Source organism: Drosophila serrata, unplaced genomic scaffold, assembly GCF_035046125.1.
Source record: "Drosophila serrata isolate PLE 108 unplaced genomic scaffold, ASM3504612v1 contig_2, whole genome shotgun sequence".
NCBI lineage: Eukaryota > Metazoa > Arthropoda > Insecta > Diptera > Drosophilidae > Drosophila > Drosophila serrata.
Genome location: NW_028256900.1, coordinates 814691 through 830545, shown reverse-complemented (window position 1 = coordinate 830545; position 15855 = coordinate 814691). Strand labels below are relative to the sequence as shown.

At 38.0% G+C, this 15855-nt stretch overlaps 2 protein-coding genes across 2 annotated transcripts in view; one reads left to right on the top strand and one right to left on the bottom strand.

The window, feature by feature from the left end:
• LOC110190891 (prolyl 4-hydroxylase subunit alpha-1-like) overlaps positions 1 to 15855 on the bottom strand; it is a 109779-nt gene that overhangs the window by 89754 nt on the left and 4170 nt on the right. The window contains exons 7-9 of the transcript XR_015271840.1: positions 9682 to 9949; positions 9202 to 9621; positions 8959 to 9119 (exon numbers count right to left, since the gene is read on the bottom strand). The gene's annotated coding sequence lies outside the window, so the exon portion shown is untranslated. The remainder of the gene's footprint in view (positions 1 to 8958; positions 9120 to 9201; positions 9622 to 9681; positions 9950 to 15855) is intronic.
• Positions 11532 to 12962, top strand: LOC110190892 (protein terminus). The gene has a single exon (XM_020961551.2). It carries the CDS (start codon positions 11653 to 11655, stop codon positions 12925 to 12927), a length of 1275 nt encoding a protein of 424 aa, XP_020817210.2. The 5' UTR covers positions 11532 to 11652; the 3' UTR covers positions 12928 to 12962.

Sequence of the window (15855 nt, the reverse complement as noted above, 5' to 3'; positions counted from 1 at the left end):
ACTGTAAATTTGTTCAAGATCTGTTACTTGTAAGTACTTTTCTGGTATTGATATTCATTTTTCCCTCAGTGTCGGTCTCCACAAAGACCTAAAGAAAACTCCCCCAGCAAATAAGCAACACGAAACGTGACCCAGAAAGAGAAAAATAAAAGGGGGCTTTCCCCACTGGTCGCCTTTGGTCGCAGGATCTGTTGCATTTTCGGCACACTGGCGCACACAGATTGCGTCCAAAGGAGTTTTGTCTGGCCTTCTGCCGGCTGTCGGTAGTCGGTTGTCGGCTTCCGGCCGCTGGACGCGGCTCCAACTGGATATGGCACCCATCGGGTCCACTTAGCCCGCCCCAGGGCACTGGGTTGTGTGTCTGGCACTTAGCATTTCATTATTGCCGTGATTGGATTACGCCGTAAATGCATTTCGCTGTTGTCCTCCAAGCTGCCTGTATATATACTTAAGATCCTCCTCGCCTTGCATTTCTGAGTGCAACTTGGCATCGCCTTAAGACGACATTGCCACCGAAGGTAAGACTAGGCCTGACATCTTAGTTTCCCTACTTAACTTGTTAATACCATGTATTATGGAATAATAGGCTTTCCGTTCTAATTATAAGCAGTGCAGTGCAAGAGGAGATTATAATTCAACCTAAAGTGAAATATCACGTATACGTACGTATGCGTAATTTTATTGAATTGATATTAAATAAATTGAAAAAAACGTAATTGACTAATTAGATAATTGATAGAATTACTTGTTCTTTATTAAGCAGCTTTCCGTTCTAATTTTCTCCGTTCTGGAGAGTCAGTATGATTGAAGCTAAAGTAAAATATTACGTATACGTACTTGCATTGACAAAATTATGGGTACCGAATAATTTTAAACATATTCAATAACTAAAATCTAAGCTAATTTTATTTCAGTTTAATATTTAGATATAAAAATCGCGTAGCCATTGTTTCCTTAACACTTTTTACAAAACTTTCACCAACCTTTTCCCCATCAACCCCACAGATTTTCTCACATTTCTTTGATTTACATCAAATTTATGCAAATTCTTGCAAAACTACCTTAAAGCATATTCGAATTGCACCTGGACAAGCTGTCATCAACAAGAACTAAAAAAATCCCATCGGTCAAGCCCCTGCTGCTTGTTATTTGTATGTTGTTTTCCCACATGCGAAAAACAGTTCTCAAACATTTTTCACCACCCTCCCCCCTCCCGGAACATCAATTCAATGGCAACTTTTGAAATGCGATCCGAAAAAAATCCAGGAACAACTACAAAGGTAGAGGAGATTCTAACTGCTTAAATTAATTTTCACGCACAAAAAAAAATTATAGAGAAAACTAGAAATGGAACTCGTTTCGGGAGGACAAGGTTTATATACCCTTGTAATTGCACTTTAATTGAAATTGAAATTGAATTTAAACTTAAAATATTCGCAATTTTTCGGACTAATAAAATTTTTTTTTAAATTATAACTAAGCCAAAAAATCAATAATTGTAATTCGGAAAGCTTTTCAATGTTAGTTTTTAATAGGTTAATAAATTTGCGTACTCAATTTGATATTTTATAAAATTTATTCATTCATTCATCATACAATTCATAAATTTTTAAAATTTTTAACGATGTAACCCCTTATCTTTTAAAAACATTTCTTTTTCTCCCAGACATGCATAAATCAATTTGCCTCTTGATGCTGATCAAGAATATATATGATTTATAGGGTCGGAAATGAGTTCTTCACAGGATTACAGGCTTCTGACTAAAATTATAATACCCTGAAAGGGTGGAAAGAGAAACAGCAAACTTTTTCGCTATCCTCTGTATTTTTGCGTGGCATTTTATTTTTACATTTTTCGCTTGTTGCCTTTTTGGACGCATTTATTGCCAAAAGCATAACAATATTTACGAATTTAAGTCAGGAAAGTTGAAAAAATATAAAACTCTGCCAAGATATTTTTCGCAAAAGGGAATGGAATAACAATAAGCGAATTTGTAGTCGCTACTTAAACAATAAAATGTCAAACAAATAAGGCACAAGAAAAGAAGGAATGTTTGGTAATGAAAAGGAGACTTGAAATACCCTGAAATATGTTAGGGAAATGTTGAACTATAAAAAATTAAGTGTAACACAAATGTTTCAGAAGTTCTCAGAATTGTAAAGAAAGTTTTTTTTTATTAAATAATACATTTCTCTTTCATATTTTAGCGTAAGTAGAGTAAAAATTTAAATTAAAATCCCCAGAGGCTTATCTATCTAATATAAATATAAGCGTTTAAATACAAAATTATATTTTATGAGCAATAAAAATATAATGACACACTCTGCCAGAGTATCAAAAGAGGAAAACTCAAAGGAAATGAAAGCGGAATGGAAATCTCAAACGGAAATGTATTGTGCCACCGAGTCAGTCAAGTTATGACTCCACCAATGTCCAGCGATATGCAAAATTCCATTTAAGTTTGGAGACTCACCAAAAGACGCCGTCTAGCCAACTAGCAGATGCTGTTGAATCTCCGGAGCTGCGGTTGCCATTTTCCATGCAATTACAGGACGAAGCAGGACCAAAAGGCCACGCAGGACGACGGCGACTAACGAAAACTTTGTGTAATTGATATGTGTGGCGGCAACTTTCTAATGGAGCTACTGCCTCTGCCACGCTCCCTTCGTGTCGAAAAGTTTGCGGTCTCGAGGAAAACCAAGGGTCACCGTGCTCCACACGTGGCCCCCAAGATTGAAGATGGAAGTTCGACACAATTTTGGCCACTAGATTGTAATTGGTTTTGCGGTGCGGATGCCTGCAGATGAAGCCCGAAGGTTAACTGCAACACGAGTTGGCAATTAAGAAAATTCAATTTGAAGGCAACTGATGGGTTATATTCGAGGAGTGTCTAACGAAAAATACTAATGGAAATTTTTTGGAAAAATTGGAAAAGGTTTTCTTTTAATTAAATTAATTAAATTCGCTTATACATGCTTTGCAAAAATGTTTATATAATAAAATGCAATAGCAGACAGAACTTGTTTAAGACATTTTGAGGGACCTTTGACACCAGAAAATTAAACTAAGCTCTCTAGAACCCCTGCACCTTTAATCAACCGCCATAATTTCGCTTGACATTCCCGCGCTCATGGAGCACAACGTCACAGAGGTTCATCCGAAACATTTAAATGCCATTTCAATTACGCGCTGTATCCCTACAGGATCCAGGACACACACCCTTAACCCCTGCCTTATATTCAGAGCAACGAAAGCTTCCGCTTCGTTAGTGCAACGTTTACGCACAAATTAACACGCTGGCAACTGCAACTTTTTTGCGAAACACAAACGACAAAGGGTTCTCAGGGGAAAAGCTAAGAGAGAGCGAGCCTGCAGTGGATATAAACAAAAAACATAATTTCAATTTTAATGAGCAGCAGCTGGGAAATTATTCGGAAAAATGCGTATCATAAAGCTGAATTTCTATTATTTCTTGGAATGCACCACCAACAGCAGAAGCAGACATTCCCCGTTGAATAGATTTCTACATCACGTTGCATATGTGCCAGAGCAGCTGGAATGCATTTGCATTAAAAACCATAGGAGTCCTAAGTGCATGCCGATGCCAGCGGAATAAGAAACAACGAGGATATATGCAGTACGGGAATGGCAGGTAGTAGAGTTTAACTGCATTTGGAGCTGAGGCCTCCATTAAAAACACACACACACATTACAAATTTTTCAGCATTCATAATTTTCCATTTACCACTTTATTCTGCCAAAAGGTTTATTGGCATTTATAGGGAGCACTACCACTACTACAATTCCTACTACCAGGACTAATGCGTTGGTATTTTCCCATCTGCCAAAGGACGCCATGGAAATAGGGGAATATTTCCATTACTTTTGCCTTAGGTAACCCCACATTTCAGGTTTTTAGAAAAATAAATGCCAGCCATGCAATCACGTCATTTGGGGGCTGTTATACATATAGTATATTAACTGATTAATACTCTTAAATTATAGAAAATTGTTCTTATTAAGTAAACAAAGGTTAAAAAGAACAGGTGTTGAATTTATGTATGAATAAATATTTTAAGCAGATAAGTCCTAGCTTATCTCCACCCAAATAATTCCCCAAAATGCCTTTTAAAATTATAATTAATTAATAAAAAAAACTAATTATATAAATATAAGTAAACAGTATACTCCCAGACCTTACAAATTTGAAGCTAAATATATTTTAAAATTAAATTCCAATCCAATCTATCTCATTTCCTACCTCTCTATTTTCAGTAAGTTCAAAAAAATTTCATAATCAACATTTTTCTACCCTAGACGAGCACACACACTCTCCTCTCCCCGCTCCAACTCCCCAAAGCTTTTTGGCTTAAAATGTTAATTGGACGCTGAAATGTTAAATTAGTAAAAAGCAAAACGGGACAGCAAAGAAAAATAACAAAGAAAAAAATAAATTTAAGCCCCATGCCCGCCGCCCACAGCAGTTATGAAAAATGTCAGTTGGGATGATGGCAGCCAGCGGAGAGGCGACAGGGGGGAGCAACTTCCGGGACAGTGGGCCAGAGGGGCACCCACAACGCTCATTTCATTATGCATAAATTATGAAATTACGCAGAAAATAAATAAAAGTAAAGCATCACCCAGTTTTGTGCGGTGTGTTCTGCCATTGAGTTCCTCAAGCAAGGATGCCCATTTATCTTTTGATTTTATGAGAAAGTATTTTTATATTGCATTATATTATGGGACATTATTTAATATATATATCAAAATATTTAATATATATATAAAAATATTTAATAATATATAAGAAATTAATATAAAATATATATATTTATATCCTATACTGAATAATTTAGTAACTAATATATTTAAAATATCACTAAGATAACTGTATCATCGTAATATTCACATAAGAATATTGTTTGACAAACTAATTTATTAGAAATTGGAATCATTGTAAAAAGGATTAAAAAAACTAGTAGTTAAACTACTTAGTTTCTGCAAAACCCATAGCCCTATAAACAAAAACTTGAAGTGAGCCGATAAACTATTTAAACAAATTGGAAATCTTAACAAAAAATATATAAAAAAAACCCCCTATAAGGTTTTAAATTTTTTATATTGTTAAGTAATCCCATTTTTGGCATCACTGCCTCGTAAGAGTACTTTTTTTAGAGAGGTGAAAATAAAAAGAATTATTAAGCCATTTACGTGCCTTTGTTTTAATTTGCTGCATTTTGCAATTTCAACTGTGATTTTGAGTGATGGCTGAATGGGATGAGGGGAGGGGTCATTGGGATTCCAGGTGAGTTGGGGCGTTGTTCGTGGGCAGGTGGTTTAAGCACCTGTCAGCCATGCGCCAGTTACGATGCCTGTAAACTGGTCGAAAGTCATCATGTGGCTTACGGCTGAATTAAACTGGCCATGTCCAGGGTAAAATTTAATTGATTGCCAATGGGTAATGGTAATGTTTGTAGAAATTACATTGCAGGTTAACTGATGAGAGGCTTACGATGAGGAGTCATAAATCAAAGCAAATCCTAATCTGTGTTACCTGAACTTGTGTGGGAGTATTAACAAAACTATACTAAGGACTCTAGTTCAAGCATTTAATGATAAATATAGTTTATTTGCCTTAATGCATTGAATTTGATTCTTGTTTTACGATTTATTTTGTAAAGTTACAAAACAGAAAGTATAAATTAAATTTAGCTGAGACCAGCAATTGAGAGCACTTAATGAAAAAATATACTACCTTGGAAGGTATCGTAAAAGGTTCTCAATCATTGATGCAGCATCAATGAAAATTAAATTCAAACAATTTCAATTTGATTTCATCGGGCCATCAGTCTGTCCAGGTGCTTAACGTGCGAATCGTAAATGAATTTTACGATTGATCGAATTTCCCAATTTAATGAGGGCATAAAACGTACAAAAAAAGCAGGTGAGAGGAGTATTAATGAAGAAGGCGGACAAGGCACAAGGTCCAGTCTTAGAAGGATTAAGGATTTATTAAGAAATGCATCTGGCTGGAAGTTCGCGCAAAGAGGAAGCTCTCCGGAAAAACCGGATGGAGGAGCTAAGCAAATGAAAAGCAACTCAAGACAAAGTAATCAATGATTTTTTTTTTGTGCAAAGGAATTCAAACGAGCAGCTAAACTGATTTACAGTATTCAAAAAGATGATGATGATGGCGGAAAATCCAAGGAGAAGTATTCAAATTAATGATTACACTTCCAAGAAGATAGTGTTGAGTGAGCAAAAGAAAAGGTAGTGGAAATATCAAGGATATATTAAAAAACTGATGCACAAAGGGACTGGCTGCTTGAATTCATGCATAATTCATTGGAAAGCAAAGAAATAAGAATCTCGTAGAAAAATATCAACTTTCCAAACCCAAGGTTGGCATCGGGAATTTGCATCGAAACAACAACAAAAACATAAATAAAACCCACAAAAGTGCAGACATCTTTATCAGCTAAGCAGCAAACACGAGACAATGAAAGCACTCTAGCAGATGTTTTGCCACTCATTTCAAATGCATTTCAATTAAATGCAATAAATTAAATATAAATCTAGCACGGACTATCTAACCATTTGGTTGCAGTACCATATGCCTTACACATGACCCCCCGAAAAATGTTGCATAATTAATTAGCCAAGCAAAAGCATGTGGCGAGTGAACAAGGTCAACACCAGAATTCATTTCGCCTACGAAGACTGCAAATTATGCAGAAAATAAGATGCGAACATATGTTGCAAAATAGTTTTTTAATTAATGAGGGTCGTTAACTTAATACCCTTAATTTAAAGCAGAACTTAAATGTAGAAGATGGTATTTTAAAAAATTATTAATTTGGGCTTTTTTAACTATCGATATATTTATAACGTTTGGTTTACGGACAGACAATATCATAGTTCTGCGTTAACAGCTCTTTAACAGTGTCTAGTATAAGACTGTACAGAAGTCTTATAAACTATGTTAAATATGTTGTATCAAGGTTTTGTAAGGGATTTAAATAGTTATATATTTAAGCAGGAAGTATTATTTTACTAGGAAAGAAAATTTAAAGCATTTGGCGTTTTTGATAAGTTATAAAGAAATCTCAAGCACATCATCATATAAAATTTAAATATATTTGTATTAATATTCTACTTAATATAAAGTAAATTTATACACTATCGTAATATTAAAATATTCAGAGTACAAATAATTAAGGAAAATTAAACAATGCTCAGATTCCTTTTTGACCCCTTAACCATCCTGACACACCCATTAACACCCTCTAATTCCACCCACGCGTTTTGCTTACAAAGCTCTTGAATGCCTTTAAGGGTTCCTGTTCTGAATGCAAGCTTTATACCCACGCAGCCCCAAAAACGGACCCACAAGCGGCATCCCTCATTCTAGTATCATATTAAACAATAAAGAAAGATAACCGAATTTGTATACACTCGCAGGAACCGAAATTGAAATCGATTATAACTTAGCGAAAAATCCATTGATTTCAAATCGGAAAGAAGTTCTGTGTTCATTTTAATTCAATAAACAAAACTGCATTTTCAATTAAAAATGTAAAAAACTTACATTTTTGACAATTTTGACGATGTAAACCCTTATAAAATTTTGGCAAAACAAATTTTTGTAAATATATTTTTAAATGGATAGGTTGGAAATGACTCCTTCACTATATGGCAACCTTCTGACTAAAATTAGAATACCCTGCTAGGGTATAATAAGGTCCATCAAGCAGTCTTTTGGCTGCTGACAAACAAGAAGGATGATGACTTCAAGTGACTCAATCTTTGGCTGACAGCGAACTCAATTCTAAAGCATTTTAATTGCTGTCTCGACTGGCGCTGCTGCTGGATCAGCGTCAGCTTTGGCTTTAGCTCTGCCATTTGCCCCGATGCATATGGAATAAAAGGGCATAAATATGTTGACCTTGCACTCAGTCGGTAGGAAAGTGAAAGGGAACTGGCTGCCTGGCGGCTGAGAGGAGAATTTGCATAATTTGCATGCAGTGCAATGCAATTGCACTCAAACCAAGCATGGAATCTAGTTGTTAGCAAAACTTGCTGACAAATTGTGGCCCAGTCAACACCTCAAATCCCAAAGCCACCCAAAGAGTTTTAGCCTTATTCCTTCTCCGTCTGTGCGACGTCTATGCGAATTTTCTGGCGAAAAGGACTAAGGAGAAGGACGACTACTACGACGACAATGTTGGCGACGCTGTTGACGACTTTTGCCATTGAGACAGCCAAAGTTTTTATGGCAATTTTCAGCAGAGCCAGACATCTGAAGGGGGGTTCTTCTTTGCCCTCGTTGTTGGTAGTTGCATGAATACGGGAATTTTAACATAAATTGCAACCAAGTTACACGTTTTCTTTTCTCCGCATTTTCCACATAGGCCCGGGCCTCGTATAAAGTGGAAAAGTTTGCGATGAAAAAAATCATGTTAAAGTGTCATGAATAGACTGTTGCTAAATGCATTTAAACTTAATGGGAATTGCATTTATATTATTGCCATTTGGAACTTTGTAATATGCAGTCCGAGAAAGTAAATCTAGAAAATATGATAACTAGTACCTAAATGGATTATCCAAAGAATTTTACTAGTTTTGAAAAATATATTTGGTCAAAAGGGCAGCACATAGCTATGAAATTCCATAAACATTGAATTATTCCTTCCTAGAAATTAACCATGTAAAATATAACAATGTAAAGAATCTTCTAGACAAGCTACTGTTCTTGAAACATAATAGAAGTTAATTTGAAAATCGCAGAAAATTGATTTTTCTATCAACAATTTAGAAGCTAGTTTCATAAACTAGGGCTTATCTAGTATACAGTCTTATTTTAAATCAAATTCCAGCTATAGGAAATTTATGATAACTAAAATTTTACTGAAACAATTACATAGCATAATAAAACGTATTTAATTTTCAAGACTTACCTCAATTAGCATTCTTTATCATTGCCATAAATTGTTCTTTCCGCTTTGGTCATCCTTTTTCCCCATCAATGTGTAGCAGAGGCAAACAAACTATCAAAAGCTCAATATGTGTACAGGACACTTGTTTCGGATTCTGTCCTTTGGCCAGCTGTAAAACGGAGCTGTGGAAGACAAAAAAATATGAGTAAAAACTCGCAGAAATGTCAGCACACACTGACAGTGGCAGGGGGAAGGAAAACAAACCGAATGCACAGATTTCATCCAGCTCAATTTTGCAGGATTTACCGGATCGCCAGGACTTCAACGAAGCCCAGGACCTGCTCTCCGACCCGGACAGGTGTCCTGCCGCATCCATTAGACGACCCTTAGCTGAGCTTTTAAGCAGCATGCCCGGAAGCCTTTCACAGGGGGCTAGGGACGTTACAAGCGAGTATGAAAGCATCAGTATCCAGGATGTCCAGGTTGCAGTTTGAAATTTTTATGACCCGGCTACGCATGGCCAAAGGTGTGGGGAGGAGGAGTCGGGTCGATATAGTCTCCGTCATCCATCTATTCGTTGGGCATCTATGGAAGGTGTCCGGTTGATTGCTCCCTGGCTCTGGCTTTGGCTCTGGCTCTGGCTCCTGCTCCGACTGGGACTGGCAGTTGGCTTTCGGTTTCACACTGTGCAAAGCAAATAACATTTTTACAGTCGGTCTTTGATTTGATTTTGAGAGTGCTAACCTGATGGATGCGAATCCCTTGCTCCCTGGCATCGGTGTCCATAGAAGTCACCGCCGGTTTGGTTGAAACTTTGTGGCAATTTTTATTTTAAACTGGCAATCCTTTTTGCGCAAAAAGAAACTTTCTTTGGGGTTTGCTGCATTTCGGGCATCGCCACGCCGTCGTCCTCCATCGGACTTAATTAAGTTTTAGCCCTGCCCCGCTGATGCTCTGATGCCACTGCTCTGTGGCACTGTGGCATTGTTTACATGCCAGCAAAATGCCCAAGCTGCGAAAAAAGAAATACAAAATAAATATAAATAAAAGCTGGAAAGTTGAAAATGTGTAACAAAGTAGGAAAAGAGATTTAAAGGGTAGAGAATAGGGAATGCTCTTTTAAGTTTCAACTTATTAAAGTTTCGTTCAGGCAATTATATTATGCAAAAAAAAATGTATTAAATAATGCTTAATTCGCTAACTAATTAAGCCATTCCGTGAAAAATTAAACACAAATATGTTCAGTTCTGTGGAAATCTCTTAAAAATAACTTAACTTTTTGATTCGGAGAAATATTATACCCCTTTCAATTATTAAGTTCTTGGGAAAAATAACTCATAACAATGAAAATGTTATTAAATTAGCCACAAAATTGGAATATGGATCAAAGTTGTCTAAATTCGTTAACAACTAATTTCAGCTATGAAATCCACACCTTTCAATCTGTTATGTTCGTTGGAAAAATACCTCATACATACTTAAATTGCTTCGCAGAAATGATAAATAAATATTTATATCAATTATGAAACAACTGCTGAATTAAATTTCTAACGAAATTTAAATAACTCTAACCGCAGTGAAATTTTTATGCAAATTCAAGATAGACAAATCACCCAAAGAACGATCCCAGGACTCCTGGTTAAATAATTATTGTATAGCTTCTCGTTTGAAGCACCTTCTAATTGCCTTTGTTAATTTGCTGGCATATTTCAACTGGGAGCAGCTTTAAATTGCAAGTAGAGAGACAGGAGCGAGACCAAAGTGTAGGTGGAAACCAAAACCTAAACCAAAGCGGACAATGAAGCGTGAAAAACGGAAACGGAAATTAAGTGACTGCAGTGAGAGACTGGCCAGCAGTGGACACATTGCTCCAAGCGTCTGGCTCCAGCTCCGGTGGCAGGACACCATCGCCGTTGCCGTTGCCGTTGTCGCCATTGTCGCGTCACTTGCCACGCGATGGCCATTGTCCACTTGTCCACTTTCCACTGCTCCATTGTGCACTTGGTTTGGCGCGGAGACAACGACAACAGCTATGTGGAAAGGCTTAAGGGTCGAATGGAGGCGGTTTCCCCGGGACTCCACTGTACGGTCTGCCCTGCGTTTGACTGCTGCAAATTGCTGGACACTATGGCGTAGTTTGTTTGTTCTTTTCCCATTTTTTGGTTTGACTTTTTTGCTGCCACGCTCACTGGGGCTTGAGTTGAGGATATATTGAAGATTTCAAGGCACGCAAAAAATATTTAAATGGTTAGGAACGTTCCAGAAAATATACCTTTAGTAAAGTAATAAGTTACCTAGGACTACAGTAAAAAAGGATAACAAGTACCTGATTTTAACTAATCATAGGCACTTTTGCAAATTTTATGATCCGCAGATGTTTTGCAGCCCATATGTTTTAAAGCCCATAAATGTACGTATCTAGATTAGGTATTACAAAAAATCCCAACAGCAACAGATGGTAATATTAAACCCCAAAAGGATTCATACCTGTCACAGGTAGGATAATGGCTACCTGTTACCCTTCTCTACCTCCACTTTCTACTTGTATATAAGCCTGGCTGCCCAGTGAAGTAATCATCAGTCAGCTACTGAATCTTGTCCTAGACACATCTCAGTAATTCTCAAAACTTGCCATCAAGCATCCGAACATAAAACAATCATACATTTTAAACAATTAATTAAAAACAAGAATTAAATATTCATACAAAAATCACCATGTACGACGATGAGCCCATCTCTAGCTTTGTGTTCACCAACGAGGAGACCACACAGACATTCCACCATCAATGGTTTGCCCAGGGCCAGTTGCATGAGTGCGCCACCTGCTACAGCTCCATCGATGCCGATGAGCCGCCATCACAGCATTGGCTGCGTGGAGGAGAAGCCTCCCAGGGACTGCAGTTGACGAAACAACAACAGGCTGTCCTGGACATCATCGAAGCCCGCCAAATCGAAACGTTCTTCTTCTGCGACGAGAGCTCCAAGGATAAGCTGGACCACTTCATGGGCGAGACCTGTGCCCGGGGTGTACCCGAGCTGCTTCGCTGGATGTTCCAGAATAATACCATCGCTGTGGAGTTCAACCTGGCCTGCTATGTGAATGCCATGGATCAGGTGCTGATCTTTCAGAGCGGCTCCCTCAAAGTGGAACATCATTTCGATGTGGAGGAGTGCGTCAGCGTGGTCTACGAGATGCTGATGCAGAGGATCGAAAACTACCTGAATTGCAATTGTGAGTACGGCATGGACGAGTGCAGCATCACCAGATTACGAGTTCAGGTCAAACGTGTACGAGTTGAAGTCGAGAGTCCTGGATCCACACCCTTCGCTCTGCCCCTGCAGTTGAGACAGGAGGAGGACGGTCTGCCCACCACTACCACAAGCGAATCCGAGCTGGCCAGCCTGCGATCCGCCTACCTGAAGCACTACCGCGAATGCAATGGCTACTTTCCGCCCAATATGCGAGTGAATCTCTACGGGCTACAGCAGTGCAAGACCACCAAGGAGTTGTATGTGGTGCCCTACCATGTCAGCGAGACTCTACAACAGCTGCCCAACAAGAACTACCTGATTCTGAACAATATTATGGGTCAATTCCAACGCCTGCACGAACTCTCCACTCCGGTGAAATCGATCGAAAGGGATCCATCCGGTTCCCCTGTGAAGAGCCTCCACTGCCGCCGGTGTCGTAGCCAGTTCACGAGGAGCAGCAAACTTCATATTCACCAGCAGTTGCACTGCGGCCAGGACTTCTCCGTGGACAGCATGCACGCCGATATTGTGGAGATCTACGAGCAGTGTCTGCCCATCTCGAGGAGTGTCTTTCAGTATGCCTGCTATGGCATTACCAAGACAAAGACCGTGATGCGAAAGGGTCAGTTCGTGCCCATCGAGTGCGACTGGCGCAGCGAGAGTTCCGTGAAGGTGCAGCATGGTCCCTGTGTGGTCATCAGTAATGCCCAGCACAATAGTCCTTGTAAATTTTGTTAAATAAACGACTTAATAAGCTTAAAAAGAACACAAAACCAGTTTTGAAATGTTTGGTAGAGGGAATTTTAAGGGGAAATTAAGAAATCATCATGTTACATTTTATAGAAACACACAAAAAGATATAAAAAAGACATAGCTGGACCACAAATAATTATAATCCAATAAATTTTATCCAAAGCCTTATCCTTTTCTCACCCAATTAAATCCATTAAGGCTTTAAACTTAAGCTATAAATAATCTTTCAAAGAACTTCCAACAGCTTCAGTGACACAACGCTGTTCTCACAATAATCTGCAGAATTTGCGGATTTTCGCGCAGATTTTTATTAAAGTTTCATAGAATCAAAGGAGAAGAAAAGCATGAAAATTTGCACAGAAAAGCCAAAGAGAAAGGAAACTTTTTCGCGAATTGCCAACACAACCACACATTCCACCGCAAGCCATTTATTGCGGTTTTGTTTTGCGTGGCAAAGAGCCAAAAAAAAGGGAAATACAAAAGCAGACGGACAGATGGAAAAGTCAAAACTACCGGCTATTCCTCTTTTGGCCACTTGCTAATTAGCCAGCGGTTTTGATGCCAAAAAGTGAAAACGGACAACGAATTGGCCATTCAATATCATTGAGCTGACCGTTTACCATTAAAATTTGATTTAATTGTATTTAAAGAATGATTTTAATGAGCAATTTCAGTGCTTGATTAGTTAGTTCTGGCACGAAAATACTGATGAACTTGGAAATGTAAGCAAAAGAAGATAATTTTATGATCTTAATACACTTCAATGTCTATTAAAATTGTGAAGAAACCCCCTTATAATGCTTTCCTACAAGTCTATAATGAGAGAATCATAAGTTAAAACGATTTTATAGTCTAGGGTGGCAGCTATCAAAGACTAAATTTCTCCCAGGGACAAACGCAAGTGTCACAACACGTAAGTAAACACGTGGAAATTGGATTATTAAAGCGGCGCGTGTGCGCACACGGCACAATGGCAGACGCAGACGAGGGCACCGACAAATTGGACTGGAAGTACTTCAAGACGAAGACGAAGACGACGACTAGGACGAGGACGAGGACGACCAATGTCGATTGGGTAACCAACGAGGCACAAAAAAAGCACTCCAGGAATGCGTTCGCATTTAAAATTCAACAAGCAGCAAGAAGTCCAAGTCCAAGGAGCCTTGGAATGCGCTTTAAGAGGCAGAGGCATCCATAATTCAGTCAGCTCAAGAAGGCGATGTACAGAAAGTTGGACAACAAACTGGACAACTAGGATATATGACATGGAGTACATTGATTTACTCAAGAATAAAGCCAGCTTCATCATTATTATATCAGTCAAGACAAGCTATTATCAAATAACTCGGATTATGTACATAGTTGAAAAACTAATAAATACTAAATATAAAATGGAAATCAACACCCAATTGGGTAGAGCATTCACAGCGCTGTACAAATCATATTATAACCTAAAACTCACAGAGTCAAGACTGGGTTTTGATTGCCACAGACGGCAATTGCAAGGACAGCAAGTGCAAAATATGGAAGGCTTTAAGTTTAAAGGCATTTCCCGAAGGGCCGGAGAAACTGTCAGATCGTATATCGCAAATCGATTTTCTTTCTCGGTTATGTTTTGGTTATAAATTACAAAACGAAATGACATGTCGCCCCTCGTCAAACTGGCTGGCTCCTAATAAATCGTGTGCAATTTTTACCCATGAACGTATGTACATATTTTTTTTTGCACTATGGACTCCGAGACTCATTATAGCCGTCACGCCCCTAATCCAAAAGCGTTGTAATAATAATTCAAATACGACGGCACATTAGTTCCGCCATTTTGGGCAGCCAGCGTACAATGAACGATGGACCAACAGGTTGTGACAAGTGGATTTAGTCGAGAATGGTGGCTTGTACTCTTTGTAGACACTTCATAAATGTCGAGGAACGTTATTAAATGGGTATTTCATTGGAAATGGTACGCTGAGAGAAAATATAGAACTCTAATAGAAGATAAACAACAGATTAATTCGAGTATTTACTGAGATAAATATTTAACAAATTGAAAGCAAAGTCAGGAAAGCAATTGCGCCTTTATTAAATAATCAAAATGATATATTAAACGATAGAAAATCTTTTTACGCTTAATTTTGTAGCTATTTTTTTTCAATATTATACACACTTGTACTCGCAGTGAACGCCGAAATGATTGATAGTCAATGGAAGAGTGGAAGAGGCCTATACAGGAATTGGCAAGACATAAGCCCATAAAACGTTTTCGGGCAAATGCTCATCAAGTAGCCATACAATAAATAATAGAACAGTCAGAAACATTTGATGGAGAACCATAAAAATGCAGCTCAACCAAATAAAGAAAAAAAGAAAAGAAATAGAAGCCGAGCGAAGAAGACTACACAGCAGCTTGTTCATTCAAATTGTAGCCATGTACACATAAGGAGCAGACAAAGGACATAAAGTAAATGAAGCGCCATGAGATGGGAAATGAGAGAAGTAGTGGAAACTCCCAGACGATGTGACGAGTATTTTCATTCTATTTCCATTTGTACTTTCTCGTAACTCAGTTGCCATTCAAAGGCGGAGGGCAGAGTCGCACAGTCGAAATCGAAATCAATTGTAACACACAATGAAAACAGTTTTCCTGTACAATAAATGGGCACCATACATCGGGATATATGCACTAAAACAAATTCTAGACGTTTGAAATTTTTAAAATTGAATTTGACTTTTAAAATAAATATATTTACAACAAAAGAGAGGTTCCTGAGGGCTGAAGTCTAGACAGAATTAAAACCAAAGATAAATCTAAACCCATAAATATATTGTCTGTAGTTTCGCCTACTAACAGTGGCTTCATTAGTACCATTTTTAATTTATTAAAATAGTGTTTACTTTAATGTAGATTATGTATTT

Coding starts and splice junctions, on each gene's coding strand:
- LOC110190892 (XM_020961551.2), top strand. CDS start 11,653: ATGTACGACGATGAGCCCATCTCTAGCTTTGTGTTCACCAACGAGGAG.